At 50.0% G+C, this 15,128-nt stretch overlaps 1 protein-coding gene across 1 annotated transcript; it reads left to right on the top strand.

The window, feature by feature from the left end:
- Positions 1 to 255: 255 nt before the first annotated feature.
- On the top strand, positions 256 to 3,214 carry mdfic2 (MyoD family inhibitor domain containing 2). Its single transcript, XM_076047918.1, has 3 exons — positions 256 to 349; positions 1,909 to 1,983; positions 3,000 to 3,214. Exons 1-3 carry the CDS (start codon positions 256 to 258, stop codon positions 3,212 to 3,214), a joined length of 384 nt encoding a protein of 127 aa, XP_075904033.1.
- Positions 3,215 to 15,128: the final 11,914 nt, after the last annotated feature.

Here is a 15,128-nt window from a genome sequence, read left to right as displayed (position 1 = left end):
GGATCACTTGCCCTCGGAGCTCTCAGCTGCTGCATCTCGGCAGCCAGAGGTCGATGCAGCCGAGGAACCGGCTGCTGCCGCTGCTGCTGCTGCTGCTGCTGCCGCTGCTGCTCTCACGCCGAGTGTGAAATCCGCAGCACCTTTTTCTTTCTTCTTCCCTCCCGCTCCCCACCGCCTTTTTTTTTTTTCTTTTTGTTTTGTTGGCTGGAGGTGATCAGGTTTGTCACACAAAGTGCATTTTTTATTTGTGATGCAATGGAGCAGATGGTGGATGAAACGGCCGTGAGGGATAAAGGGAGAAAGCACTTGGCGGTGGCGGAGGAGGAGAGTTCAGCCTGGGTGAGAGGAGGTGAGTTCATGTGGCTCAGGAGGAGAAAACAAAACACGGCCGACTCGCTCTTCCTTCAAAACTTTGTGTCATCTTTTCCTGTTTTTGGGATTTCGCAGCAGCTGTGTTTTTAATTATCGTGCACGAGAAACACAGGCTGACGTGCACTTTTTAAGTCATCGTGCGGAGTCACGTGTTAGCCCGCCGTCGCCCTTCCGTCCACTCATGATGTTTATCTGGTTTAAAATGTGAAAATCATCGGCGGGGCCCATCGGTGTGGGGAACTTGTGCGGCTCTAATGAGCCAAACTGGCTCCCTGGAACAAAACCTGAAAAATGCATCGCATGCCTGCAGGCCTTATTTCTCTATCAGCTAATGGTCATGGGCACAGAGCAGCTTTGCCTCTTGAATTTATCATGGAGCATCTCACACACACACACACACACACACACACACACACACAAGCACGCACACACGGTCTGACTTGGGCGAAGCACCTCAGATACTTCAGGTGCAATCAGGCAGGAGGTTCAGATGAGGCGGCAGGCCGAGCCGAGCCGAGCCGAGCCGAGCTGAGCCGCCGTGCAGCAGAAAAGACTCGACGACTCTCAGCTTGACTCAGGCGAGACGACAGTTTTTGCTCGACTTTCGGGGGAAAAAAAATGTTTCCATACAACGTGTGAATAAGTCATCGGCGGCATTAAATGTTAAATGACACAGAGAAAGGGAGGGGTGAATAATTCATCAGTGATCGGCGATGAAATAGTGATAAACAGTCGGTAGCTAGCGCCACGAGTCAACGATTGATTAACGTAGATTTGGAATCAGACGTTAACAAAAGAGTCTGAGGCCTGACACCTCGGGGCGAGTCAGTCAGTCAGTCAGTCAGTCAGTCAGTCAGTCAGTCAGTCAGTAAGCTGTGATGCCTGGTGTTGATGATGCCACCATGTCATTGGTCTCTTTCAGAAGCCCTCACTCCTCTCTCACACACACACACGTGCACACTTCACAAACAACACAAATCGTTGTGCTGCCAAAGTGATGTTGGATTGTTAACATGTTACTCACTGACTTCACAAATAATTCAGTTAAAATAATTTATTTATTTACTTTTCTTCTACTCAGGCTGCACATGCATTTTGTTTTTGATGCACGATTTCCTGTTCATTTTCTTTAAAGGTAAAATTGAATTGGGTCAATCTCATATTTCGCATTGTTCATTGGCTCGGCACGGTTCTGGTCCATATTTAGAGTGAAAATCAGGATAAATTCAATAAAAAGGCAACAGAGAAGGATTGTAAACACAATTGAGTAAATAGTTTGTTCCTGTTGTGCCAACTTCTGTCTTGTGGAGGCAGGTGAGGACACAAAGAGGTGAACTGGGGCCAAACATAATGGCTCTTCTTCTTCTTCTTCTTCTTCTTCTTCTTCTTCTCCTCCTTCTCCTCCTCCTCCTCCTCCTCCTCCTCCTCCTCCTCCTTCTTCTCCTCCTTCTCCTCCTCCTCCTCCTTCTCCTTCTTCTTCTCCTCCTCCTCCTCCTCCTCCTCCACCTCTTCCTCCTACCTCTGCTCTCTTCACAGTGTACCCTGGGAAATCGTTATCAACCTCCTCCAGCATGGACTCCCTCTCCTCCTCCCAGCAGAGCTGCATGGGAGGTCAGTGGCACCGTCAACACTCTTTCAACACAACTCAAGTAGAATTTACTTTGTCATTGCTGCTTTTCTGCTAGAAATGAAATTGGATTCACTTGCAGAGGAAACAAAAAAATCAGGAAAAATCAATTGGTCCAGCCTAAATGATTTCACGTAGACGGATCGATACCAAGAAATTACCTTGTGGATAAGCCGCTGATGATATTTTTAAGCACACATGCTGATTATTTAGATTAGCTTCGCTGGCTAATCATGCATAGCTTGCAGCTAGCGGGCGCACTCGCACTGTTGTCAAACAACAAAGCAAACTGTCGACGCACAACGACAACACACAAGGATAAATGTTTTAAAGCAACAAAAGGCAAAAACTCCCCCCCCCCCAAAAAAAAATAAATAAATAAATAAATAAAAGAAAAATCTCTTTTAGATGCATTTAAATTGAGACGAGGCGTCTGCTGAGTCTGTTGCCGAGCTCACCGACATCCGATGATCGCACACTTCATGGCACTCAAGAAGGCCACTGGCTGCTCGGCAAAAAGCTGCAGGAAAGACACACACACTCGTGCACACACACACACACACACACACACACACACACACACACACACACACACACACACACACACACACACATACTGAGATGCGCTGCTGGCAGGAAGGCCTTCAGGTAATTGATTGTGTCTTCAAACAGTTTACCTCCGTGTCTCCCTGAGAGTGATCAAGGCTCCAATTCCTAAATAATGCATGAGCGAAGGAAGCAGCACCGGAGGCTTGAAAAAAAAAAAAAAAAGCGTGGATATGAGTGAGAGGCTGCAGCCGCTGATGCAGGAGCCGCTCAGGATTTATCAGCCTGCATTCGATGACAGACGTGCGAGTGAGAGGAGTTTTTTGTTTCTTTTGTTTTTTGTGCAGCGACACAAAACCAATAAACAGCCTCCTTGAATGATAATGAAATATGAATAATGATTATGGAAAATGAAAGCGCTGCAAAGCCCCTCACTGTCGTGTCTCCCCCTCAGTCGACTGCGCTGGGATGCTCCTCGCCTGCCTCTTCTGCCGCTTCTACGAGGTGATCGTCACGCTGCCCGACTCCTGGGACAGCGACGCTGACGCCGCCGCCGCCGCCGCTGACGACTCCGGGCCGGGCTGCGACTGCGGCCTGCTGAGCTCCTGCCAGGACGCCAGCGACTGCGTGGAGTTGGCCATGGAGATGTCTGAAATGTGCTACCGCTAGGGGGCGACAGCGGGCCCGTCAGCTGACCACGCAGGAAGCTGTTCGTTCTGGATGTCCGCAGAATCAGTAACTCCTGTTTTGGCACAGATGAGCAACGATTGTCAAACGTCAACCACTGACGTCCTTTTCAATGATCCCTGGGATTTGGAGTGACTGAAGTCTGCCAGTAAATGATGCATTTTTGCATGTGACTCAGTGTGTCACGGTCTCCAAGCTAACAATCTGCGCCTGTGATCCGCACTGCCTTTATTAACCAGTCTCCCATGTTCCCCCGTTGCCACATTATACTGTCAGGTGTTGGTGGACTCAAATGCACGACAACCACCGATGCGGCTTAAGATGTTTATTGGAGGAGTGGCGCCACTGGTTGGAGGGATCCCCTCAGCCATTCGTCGTCTTGACGGACCACCGGAACCTGGAACATCTCAGGACGGCAAAACGTCTCAATGCCCGCCAGGCACGATGGACCCTTCTTCGCTCGTTTCAATATCACCCTGACCTATAGGCCTGGGGACAAAAGTGTGAAACCGGACGCTCGGGTATTTGAGGAGAAGGAGGCCACAGAGGAGAGGACCGTCATTCCCTCGTCTGCCACGCCTTCAATAAACATCTTAAACTGCATCAGTGGTTGTCGTGCATTTGAGTCCACCAACACCTGACACAGTGTTTACATCCTCAATCGATGCACAACTCAGACCTGAGTCTTCTGCTCACTAAAGTTGCATCCTTGGTTTTTGCTTGAAAACAAACACCAAGACAGAATAGAAACAGAAGAAGAGCGCCATCCTCTGGTTGCAGTATTCGAAACAGCGACGGTCTTGTTTGCTCAGTGGAGGCCTCGCAGGAAGCCGCTGTGTTTTGGGGTGATCGAGCATTGAGTGAATCATAACGACTTTGCACTGTGCAAGTAAAAACAAATTGACGCACCGATTGTATTCACACAAGTTTCTGGGTCCAAACAACACAAAAAAAAAAGCTATAAGTAGTTGAGAAATGGATTTCCTCACAATTAATTCCAGGGTTTCCATCTACGCATTCAGAAAACAATTGATTTTTCAAATTAAAAATTCCAAAACAAATAAACAGAAAACAGGATTTTGCATCCTTGTTTCTGATTGGTTATTGAGAAACAGCTGCTTTCTGATTTTTTTTTTCCTCATTTCAACTAGAACCTGTTAGCCAGGCAGCGCAGGTCATCGGGAGGCAGCGATGAGGCCCAGGAGCTGCGGAGCTGCAGGATTCACAGTCACACAGCGAGGCAGGAAACACCAACAAGTTTGCACGCTGACACAGAAACAAGCACTCGAGCGCCGACGTGACAGTCAAGTACGATGGAGCAGAAAAAAAGAAGGAAAAAAGGATCTTGTAACCCCCCCTCCCTCCCCCACACTTCCCCCCACAGCTCTTTCAGTTCAAGTGCCACTGGACACATCGTAGCGGCTGGATGGACACTCGTCCTTGTCCCTCCCCTCGACCCCCCTCCCCCCACTACACCCCCCCGCGCCCCCTACCAGCAGCCTCAAAGACGCTCCCCTCGAGTGGCAGATCACCGCTCGGATCACTTCAGTCTAAATACGTCCTTGTCAGATAATAGGGGTGAGGAGGAGTGTGGGTGTGTGTGTGTGTGTGTGTGAGGAGGGCAGGGGGACGGTGGGGTGTGGGCCGGGAGGTGTGTGTGTATGTGTGGGGGGGGGGGTGACAGCAATGCGACAACAGCAGCACAACAGCAGCACAACACTGATTCCCCGCCGTCACCTGTTGCTCGGAGGTCAGAGCAGCGAGCGGCGGCGACATCTTCAGCCAGCAAATATTTGTTTTCTGCCGTTTGACAGAAGGAGGGCGGAGGGGCATGGGGGGGGGGCAATAAACACCCCGACAGTCACATTCTGGAGGCACAGCCGGAGGAAAACACTTGTGAAGTTGTGTAGTGAGCTGATTTCATCCCGGAAATCCCTCCAACTCGTCCTGCCATTGGGCAAAATCAAGGCTGATTCCACAGCCAATCACATTTCTTTATAGGAAGCAGCTGCTCTGCAAAGACAAAAAAAAGCCGCAGAAGAAGAATTTTGTAGAAATGGCAAGCAACGGCTAACGCTATCAGAGAGTATAACGTGTTTCACGTCATGTCATGTGGGAAAAAGCCCTCTGAAAACAGTTGGAAGGCTAATGGGCTTCGTTCTCCTTCTCATTAGAATGGAAATAATATTCCGATATTCTCACACTGGCTGCTTGTCCGCTATCAATCTATGCAGCCACACTAAACAATCACCAATTTCCAAAATCCGTGTGATGCGTTGTGGAGAAAAAAAAAAAAAAAAACACCCACATTTTCCTAACAAAAGGTCTCGGCCGCATCATGTGACGACAACAGCAAAATGTTTTGCATTTTGTCTTGGTGCGCTCGGCTGCACGACACAAACACGGATGAGTCAGTGTTTGCTGGGAACAAATAAGGGGCTTGACAGCAACTGTAAGGAGATTTTTCTGGAACAAAAACCCTGACGTGTTGAATATGAAAGCTAATGCTTTACAAAGGGCTCACAGTTGTTCTCTGGAGGTGGAGGAGGGTGGAGGAGGGTGGAGGTGGCTGGAGGTGGGGGGTCTTTATGCAAAAATAAAAGCCAACAAGTTTAAAATTGACCGTGATTTCGTCCCTTTACTGCAGTAAAGTTGCACCTCGCGCATCTGCGGGTTTAACTTTAAATTAATTACATTTTCTAAATTTTATGCGACGCACTTAAAACGGCGGCCGTGCCGGACTCGAAAGCAGCACGGGGGGGGGGGGGGGGACCTGCGAGCGGCGCGGCGCTGCTCTAAAAAAACAATAAACAGACTGGTTCCACATCGTGTTCCATCCACAGCGGTGTTTTGGCGGGTTACATCTGCTGGGGGGGGCGGGGGGGAATGCCACCAATTTTCTTATTACCTGCCGCGGCACAATTACAGAGGCGAGTGCTTCCCGCCTGACGCCGGCGCCATAAAAACCCATCGGAGGTCCTCTGTGGTTTTTCCGAACATAAAATGTGTCTGCATAAACAGATGCCAGTGTTAAAGCCAAAACATCTGCACATCTTAAAACGTCTGGATCCCTTTCAAACGACCTGATGGCTGTGGGAGCGGCGCCGGCTCCGCTCAGCGCTAATGTTTTTTAATAACATCCAAGCGCCGCTGTCCTCTGCTGGCCGGCCCGCTTGGACACGCCGGCCCAGCGGATGCGTACAAGGTCAGGTGGGTTTTTTTTTTTGTTTTTTTTTTGGTCCAGTGCCGTGCGACACGAGCACGCACTCGCACCGGCCGCTGATAATGGCTGGCGGGAGGACGGCGGCGCGGCCATTATCTAGCGTGCCGCCGCCGTCCTCCGGTTTGTGGGGGATTAATTCAAAACACTTGTGTGAAGGGTCAAATCGAAAAAAAAAAAAAGAGAAAAAGAAAAACCGTAATGCTGAAGTGATTAAATGAGGTGGTGGTGGGGGGAGGCTGTCGTCCATCGCGGGCGGAAAACACTTCGGCCCCCTCGCTTGTTGTGTTTAGCGACACGAGTCTCGCATTAGCGGAGTGAGCTAATGGCGCGGCGCCGCCCCGGCCTTGTTTACACGCCGTCTCCGCCCGCTAATCGGATGTGAGCTTTTTCCCTCCAGAGTTCAGGCCCTGATCGCTTCATTAGCGCGGCAGCCTGCTCTTCCTCACGCCAGCAACGCGGGCGCTGCGGGCCCCCGAATGGCCTCCCGAGGAAGCGACGCGAGCATCAAATATTGATGCCGTGTGTTTAGAGGGGTTTTTCATTTCAAACAGCAGGCTTGTCAACTTTGTATGCAGGGTTCTTTAAGATTAAGTCCATATGGGGGGGAGAAAAAAAAAAACGTGGTCTCAAGGCGACGGACGTAAATGCCTTCAGAATAATTATACTGAGTTAATACCGACAGCGTTTCTCCAGCGGATTTTCATATTTTAAGGTGGGGGAGAAAAGCTCTGGAAGCATCTCGCAGTTGTTTTGGTCAAAGTACGAAGACTCTCTGGGCTTATTTTGACTGCACGTGTTTCTCATCAGACCCCCTGACGATGTTCCTCACCTCAGCTCAGAGCAACATCAGCGGAACCCTTTAGAAAACACTGAGACACATTTCCTTCCTGGGGAATGAATGACGCAGGCGTATTTATCCCTCTGTTTACAGCCGCCTGCTAAAACTGATGCTTTTTTGGACACACTGCATGTTTAGAACGGGGTAAAAAAACCAAACAGAACAAGGCAGTCTCTGAGGGCGGAGCCGACGACCCGGTGGTCACCAACCCTGGAGATCATGTACCTTTGTGACATCACGAGGGGCTGATTTCCATTTGAGTCTGGAAACAAATAAGATAAATAAAGTGTGGGGAGTTCACTGACAGGACAGATGTAGAGATCGTTTGTAGAGAGGACTGGTAGAATACGGCACCTTTAGGAGGAAAAGGCTCGAGAAGGAGCAAAGAGGGGAAGGAGAAGAGCCGCCTTCTGCTTCTGGAATAATGGAAGTGATGGAAGTGATGGAAGTGATGGAAGAGGCAACTTCTAATGTGGTTTTGTGAACTTGAGGAACCACAGCTGGACTGCAGACATTGACCTTGTACTAAATGCCTTTTCAACACAAACCCATCCATTTTTTTTTTCAAGCTAGATCCACTTGCATGCTTGGCAGGATGTGGATTTTCACAAAATTAAAAAAAAAAAAAAAAAATCAGTCAAATGAAATTTGTCATATGTCCTCATTTTCTCTGTCATTTGTCTCCTAGCGTCCTAATTTACAGGCGCCGCGTCTCACAATTAGCCCCTCAAGTGAACCTGACCTCACTCGCATGTAGAGACGCCGTCTATGCGTGTGTGTGTGTGTGTGTGCGTGTGTGTAAGCATCATCCTCACTCAATTAGGTCAGGGGCATTAATAGTACAGTGGAGAGCCGCCGCTCTCTGCAACCTCCTCCAGGAATTGCGGCCGACACCGAGTGACTCTCTTGAATCTATATTTGGGCCAAGTGTGTGGATGTGTGTCAGGCGGGACGGCTCGCCCAATCTGGAGGGCGGAGGGAGCAGAGCAGGATGCGCCCGTGGGCAGGGGAATGTGGAGGCACCGAGGGAGCTCCCAGCAGGCACGGCGACTGAGCAGGGAGGGGGCGGATAAAAAAAAAAGAAAAAACGGCCCTGGGCGGGTTTTTATGATACCTTTCAATCAGCGGCGGAGTCCCAGCTGAAGGGACAGGTGATGTGACTCCGTCTCCAATTAATGACCTCATTTTAACAATTAAGAGCAGGAGAAGAAAGAGGAAAGCCCCGCAGAAAGGCAGCCAGCAGGGACTTAGGGGAGGTGTGGAAGCGGGGGGGGGGGATGCCTTTATTGGTTGAGACCCCGAGGAGCCTGATTGGACAATGGCGCTCCATGTTTAGACAGGAGGGCCAGGGGGTTTGACATACAGTCATGCACAGTGAAGCTTGGTCGCGCAGAACCCCGAGGCAGGATCAGGTTTTCATCTCGGTCGCTGTGATTTTAATATGAGGACTTAACTGGAGGAACTGGAGGAAGAGCACAAAACAACCTCAACCAACCAGGGAACTGAACCGAAATGCACATTTTGAAGAAAACTGTATCAGAAGAATTATGGAAAAATCCAAATTCAAGTCAAAAGAAAAAACAAATCCACAAAAAAGTTTTCATACTTGCAGAAAAAAAACTATTTGCCAGTTAGCCCCATGTGCATGGTGGAAGGAGCCACATAGACTGCACACAGAAATGTATGTCCGTTCGATGTAAAAAGCAACTGCTGCAAGAAAAAGGGTTTTGTTTCAGTGCAACGGAGGCTCACACCTTCTGAAAGCAGGTGGTGTCCTGCAGCGGCGGTGGGCGTGGCCTGAGAGAGGCTGAAGGGGTTGACGGCCGTGTTGCAAAGGAGGTGATGATGGAGTGCATCCAGCTGTGTATCCACTCCCTGACGCACACACACACACACACACACACACACACACTCGGCTTGGAGGAAATTAAAGAGCCGTGTAAGAGGGGGAGGAGTTGGGGGATGAAGGGGGAGACCCGGCGCGTTGGAGTTAATTACTGAGTAATGAGGAACAATTTATTGTGTTCTTGTTAGAGACGTCAACACGCTGCTGTCGGATAGCGGCTGCACCACAACATGAGTCCGTCTCCCTCCACTAGGAGGTGGCAAAGCGACCTGCCGCCACCTGAGCGCTCCATCACGTCCCCTTCACTGCCCTCTGCAGGAAGGAGGACCTACTTTCAGCTGACAGCTGACTCGCATCTCGCGTCTCCTCTTGCACAAACAGGAAGCCTCACGCTGTTACTTCCTGGTTGAAGCGGCAACAAAACTCTGATTGGCCGGCTTTGAGAGTGAAGTTTTATTTGTCTCTATCATCGCTGACGAAGCCTGAAGGCAGAGAGCCGAAGCTTCCTGTCCGCCTGGTGTCAATAATGAAGCAGGAGAGTCGTCTGGAGGTGTCGCCTCCTCCACCCGCTCCTCCTCCACCCCCTCCGCCTCCCTCTCCTTCACCTCCACAACTTTGAGAACGGCGCCTGAGGAATTTCCTGCCAGTAATTCTGTCATTATCAGCGTAAACACAACACTTCCTCGACTCTGTGTTAACCGCATTCCTTTAAATAAAAATAAAAAAAACCCACAAGAACAACAATAACTTTTTTCAGCCAGCTGTAAAAAGCTGTGAGGGAATCTGCAAACGCTAACAGGCTCCACCCACCCGCCGGCTGTTAGAGCGTCTTTGTAGATGACAAAGTTTGTCATGCAACGAAGGATTTCTGACCTGAAGTGAAGGAAGAACAAACAGCAGCCTCTCGCTGCTCGATGCACTCGTTTTTTTTTTATACATTTATTTATTAAAATCTGTATTTTCTTCATCCAGTAAAAAAGGTGAAGCGACAGCAGCGCTGCTGCGGCGTGACCTACAGAATACGACTTTAACTTTGTCAACCCCCTCCCACCTCTCCCCCCCACTCCCCCCACCCCCCACTCTCCCTGCCCCTCCCCCTCCCCACGCCGCAACATTAACAGCAACACAATCGCTGCATCGCAAATCACACACAGTAAGTCATGAGAGGTTGCACGCCGCGTCTCTCCTGACATTGAGGGAGGGGCGGGGCCGGCGGAGAGAGGGGGAGGGGGAAGGGGTGCACGGCGGAAGGTGCAGGGAAGAGTGCGTATCCACGCTGTGTTGCCCAAATAGACGGTCTCCGTCCCGGAGCGCCGCCGCCGTCGGAGTGATGGCGCTAGACAGACGAGTGCCACTTGAATGTTAATGAGGGCTCCTTTACACGCGCATAAATTAAACGATTAGACGTCTGCAATCATGCAAGGTCCTTAGGTGTCCCCTATTTATGGCATTTGAAATGTAGCCGCCTGTATTTACGACGTGTCTGCCGCCGCCGCCGCTGCCGCCGCCGCCGCCGTGCCAGGCTTCGCCACCTGAGCAGCCTAATGCTTTCAAAAGACGAGTCTTTTTTTCCCCTCTTTTTAATGACCCGCAAATGAATCACGTTGGCAGAATCATAGGAGGAGAAGGAGGAAGTGGCGGAAGAAGAGGGAGGGTGGGGAAGCACAACCTCTCAGAGGTAAAACCAGGCCCCAAGGATCCAAGATGGCGGCCCAGCCGTGTCCGCGCTGGCTGGCGACTGCGTGCGCAGTCAAAGTCCACCATTTATTAGCGATTCTTCAGGTTACTTCTGCATGGTGCAGCCCCACCGAGCCTGTAGCAGTGGCGCCACTTCCCATCATGCCCCTGGAACTCAGGACGCATCAGCCAATAAGAACAAGCCGAGACACAGCGCCTACAGTGACGCTACAATAGTCAGATTAATTATCAACCGGACGACTCCCAGCGAGTGGCGGAAAGAGAGAGGATGGACGGAGGACTGTGACCATCCACAGAGGAAGCCCGCGGACGTCTGGGAGATGGCGTGTGATTGGGAGCATCAGTTTGTGGGCGTGTCTTCCTCGCCCGGAAAGTTGCAGCGCAGCCTCCCAGCACCCTCGCCTAACAATAAATCTTCTCCTGCCGTCGGCATCATTTTTTATTCATTCATTCATTCAATTATAAATTTATTTATTTTACCCGCTCCTTATTGTCGCCTTCTAAGCCGCCACAACAGCTATTTTCATCTTCATGATTGCATTAATTACAGCACAAGCGCCGTCTCCCGGTGCCGCTCGCGTTTTCCCCGCAGAAAAGCGCACATCACGACTTTAACAAAGGCGGGCGACGGTACACACACGCACTCGCTTGGCACTTCATTAATCAACGTAAGATATCAGCTTGACACTCATCGGGGGCCCCTGGTGGAGAATTTACTACTGTATTGTGTTTGCTTTCATTTCGCCGGAGTTTTCTTTTTTCTTTCTTTTTCTTTTCTGTTTTTTTTCTTCCTTTTTAATGAGATTTAGACTCGGCGCTCTCGTTAATGTAACCGTCAGAGAACACGCGCGGATCCAAGTATAGCTCATACGGCTCGGTGACGGACAGGTAGAAAGTGAACTGAACTGAACTGAACTGAACTGAACTGAGTCGGCTTTTCTTTATTGAATCGTCAGGCACATTTTTAAAGTCCGGAGGAGGAGGAGGAGGAGGTGATGATGGAGGAGGAGGAGGGGGAGGAGGACGAGGAGGAGGAGGAGGAGGAGGTGATGATGCAGGAGGAGGAGGAGGAGGAGGAGGATGAGGAGGAGGAGGAGGAGGAGGTGATGATGGAGGAGGAGGAGGAGAAGGACGAGGAGGAGGACGAGGAGGAGGAGGAGGAGGAGGATGAGGAGGAGGAGGAGGAGGAGGTGATGATGGAGGAGCAGGAGGAGGAGGAGGAGGAGGAGGTGATGATGGAGGAGGAGGAGGAGAAGGACGAGGAGGAGGACGAGGAGGAGGAGGAGGAAGAGGAGGAGGAGGAGGAGGAGGAGGCTCCGAGAGCGATAATATGATCTTAAAGTCCTTCACTCTGCAGCCACGGTCCGATTTTTTTCTCCCTCTTGAGGTTTTGCAGTAATAAAGTGGAAGAAAGAGAAATTTCTCTTAAGAATTTCTCTTTTTCTCTCCACCCCGCCCCCCCGTCCCTCCCCCGTCCCCCACTCCCGCTATTTATTAGGGTAATGAATTTGCGACTGCAGTGCCAGTTCCACTGAGCCGGCTCCTCGGCCTAATTCTCTGTTACATTTCCTCATTGCCGCTGGGGAACATTATATGAAGGAGAGGGCTTACAATACCATCAATATGCCCAGGACGACAATCGGACGTCTCATAGATATTAATGGAGGCGCAAATTAAATCAAAGTCGGGGAGTGCAGCTATCGGGGCTGCGATCAATGCCTTTTTCACAGTCAGATTTAATATGGGTTTGGTCATTTGAGTATCCAAACAAAATGTGCATCCTAATGGGGGAGATGAAAGTGATCCCCACACGCGGAGGAAATAACACATTAGCTGCATTGTAATTAGAGAACTGGCCGCGCAACGTTTCCCCCACTTTGATATCGGCGTCGGATAACAGCCCCGATACATTTACACCGTGAGGTGCAGGACGTGGACGCTGGAAATGTGTGAGTGTTGTTGTTGTTGCTGCTGCTGGAGATGTCACAGGAGGAGCATCTTTCTGAAATTTTTGTTTTTTTTTCTTTTTATTATTTATCTTGTTAAAATGAATCATCCGGTAGGGTGCAGATGGTGGAATCCTATTAATAAATAAATAACAAGTGCAGGGTTGATACTCTGGCGCTGAAAGCAGATAAGCAATTAGTGAATAAATAAAAGAAATAAAAGAAATACAATGATCAGTATAACCTGACATCATTGTGTTTGTGCTTCAATCTCTGAATCAGAAGACGAGTCGGGTCGACTCTGACGTGTTTGTCTTTGTCTCACAGTCACAAGGCGGCTGAATTTAGTGTTGGTTTTTCTTTGGTTAAACTAAAATATGTTGGCAGCAGATTAACTTGAATTAGCTGTAGCTCATTCTACCTGATCCTGGACATCCTGGACTTCAGTGAAGCGGCCTGGCACAACAGAGAGTAGCATATTTAGCCCTCTGTTTACAGCCGTCCTACCCAAACTGAAGGCTCGTCAGGCCTTCCTAATGTTTGGAAGGGGTCAAGAACTAAACATCTCCAAACAATCTCCAAACAGCGCTGGGAGTGTTGTCACTGACATGGGAGCGGTATTGGTGCTCTCTGTGACATCACAGAGGGAATTTTCCCAGTTCTAATGCAAGCAAAAATAATTCAATGATGGAGTTCACCGACAGGAGAGAGATACACACAACTGTATAGGTGCATTTTGCCTGATGTGGGACGTTTAAGTCAATACAACACAGTTGGTTTGACGCTACATGCTAAGCTACGCTAAAGCGAGTATAATGGCGGCAGCACGTACACGTTCGACGCTACATTTGACTTGGGGGAAGCGCACGTGCTCACATCCGAAATGTCACAGCATTCTTTGGGCGTCTTGCACTGCACGATGACATTTAGACGTTTGCGTGACGTCTGAATGGAACTGCAGGTGCAACTTAACGTCTCCTGAAATCACGTTGTATCACCAACCGCATGCCAAGTCCACCCTCAGGGCTTCGGCTAAGCCGCTAATTACTCCAATTACTCCAATAAGTCCTGACGCGGCTGCTAGCTCCTGAGCTAAACAACAGCACCGAGCGGGGGCGCTTTTTTTTCTTTTTTGCCGACAGAGATAAACGCTGACATTTTGCCACAGATAGCATCTCGCCGGCTCTTAGCTCGGTTTACAAGGGGCTTTAAGGTTTACAACATTTCATCCTCAAACAGCCGGCGGAGCGGCGCGCCAGCAGGACGCTATCGTCCGTCAGCTAAAAGTCGCTTGATACTGTCAGATGTTAATATGTCATCTACAAACTGTTGTGTCCACTTGTTCACGATGTGTGTGTGTGTGTGTCTGCAGCGTGCGAGTGTGTGTGTGATGACAACCTCCTTGACGACACACTCTTGCCGCTCAGCATCGACCAGGGGCCTGAAAATCGTTGCGCACTGCAACTGTTTGAGTCAAAGGCCTGTTTTTCCAGCACGGGGCCGTTTGCCTGCTGGAGGACTGTTTGGCACAACAGGGTCCCGCTCTTCACAGTAATGGTAGCTGGAGGTGGGGTCATGAATAATGGATTGAAGATCACTTGCACCTCGTGAAGCAGACGGCAGCTGCGGTGGCGTGTGCGTGGGGGTGGGGGCGTGGGGGGGTTGGGGGGATATGGCATTTTGATGCTCGAATTATGGATTTTGCTCCGGCGGCTGCAATTGTAAAGGAAAACAAGAGGCTCAGTGAGAGGCCTTCCCAAGAGTTTAATGCGGCGCACAAAAAAAAAAAAAAAAAAGAGGAAAAGAACACAAAACAAGCACGGTGGCGGCGGCGAGCGACTCGTTGCGGGAGGGAGGAGGTGGAGGGGACGGGGGGCGGGGGGGCGCGGGGAGGTTGATTTGCCGCCAGATCGACTTGTTTTTCCATCTCGTCTTGCAGATTTGAACTGTGAGTTTCTGCAATAACTTTTCTCAGCAGGCGGCTCCGGGTTTCACCTTCACTCAGAGGCGGAAAATAAGACAAACACGCCGCGCTTAAATCCAATTTAACTAAGTGGAGATGGGCCGTGTGTCGATGCAAATGATTGCGGCGCCTCTCGTCGACTCCCGACGCGGATTCATATTTGCTCCTCTGCGTCGGCGAAGCCCTTTTTTAATTTTTTTTTTTTTTTTTAAAGCAGCGTCTCCCGCCGAGGGACAGCGGACATGATGAGGTTTTAATGCATGACGAGCGCCAGCGTCCACTCTGAGTGATGGTGCCACTATTTACTCAGCATTGCTGTGATTGTCGGAGCTGTTTGCACACTGCAATTGGACAGGTGAGCTTATATCATCACTACGCACAC

This window comes from Nelusetta ayraudi, unplaced genomic scaffold, assembly GCF_046127955.1.
Source record: "Nelusetta ayraudi isolate G7.1 ecotype Tasmania unplaced genomic scaffold, CSIRO-AGI_Nayr_v1 ptg000096l, whole genome shotgun sequence".
In the NCBI taxonomy this organism is placed as follows: domain Eukaryota; kingdom Metazoa; phylum Chordata; class Actinopteri; order Tetraodontiformes; family Monacanthidae; genus Nelusetta; species Nelusetta ayraudi.
This window is presented reverse-complemented; position numbering and strand designations above follow the sequence as displayed.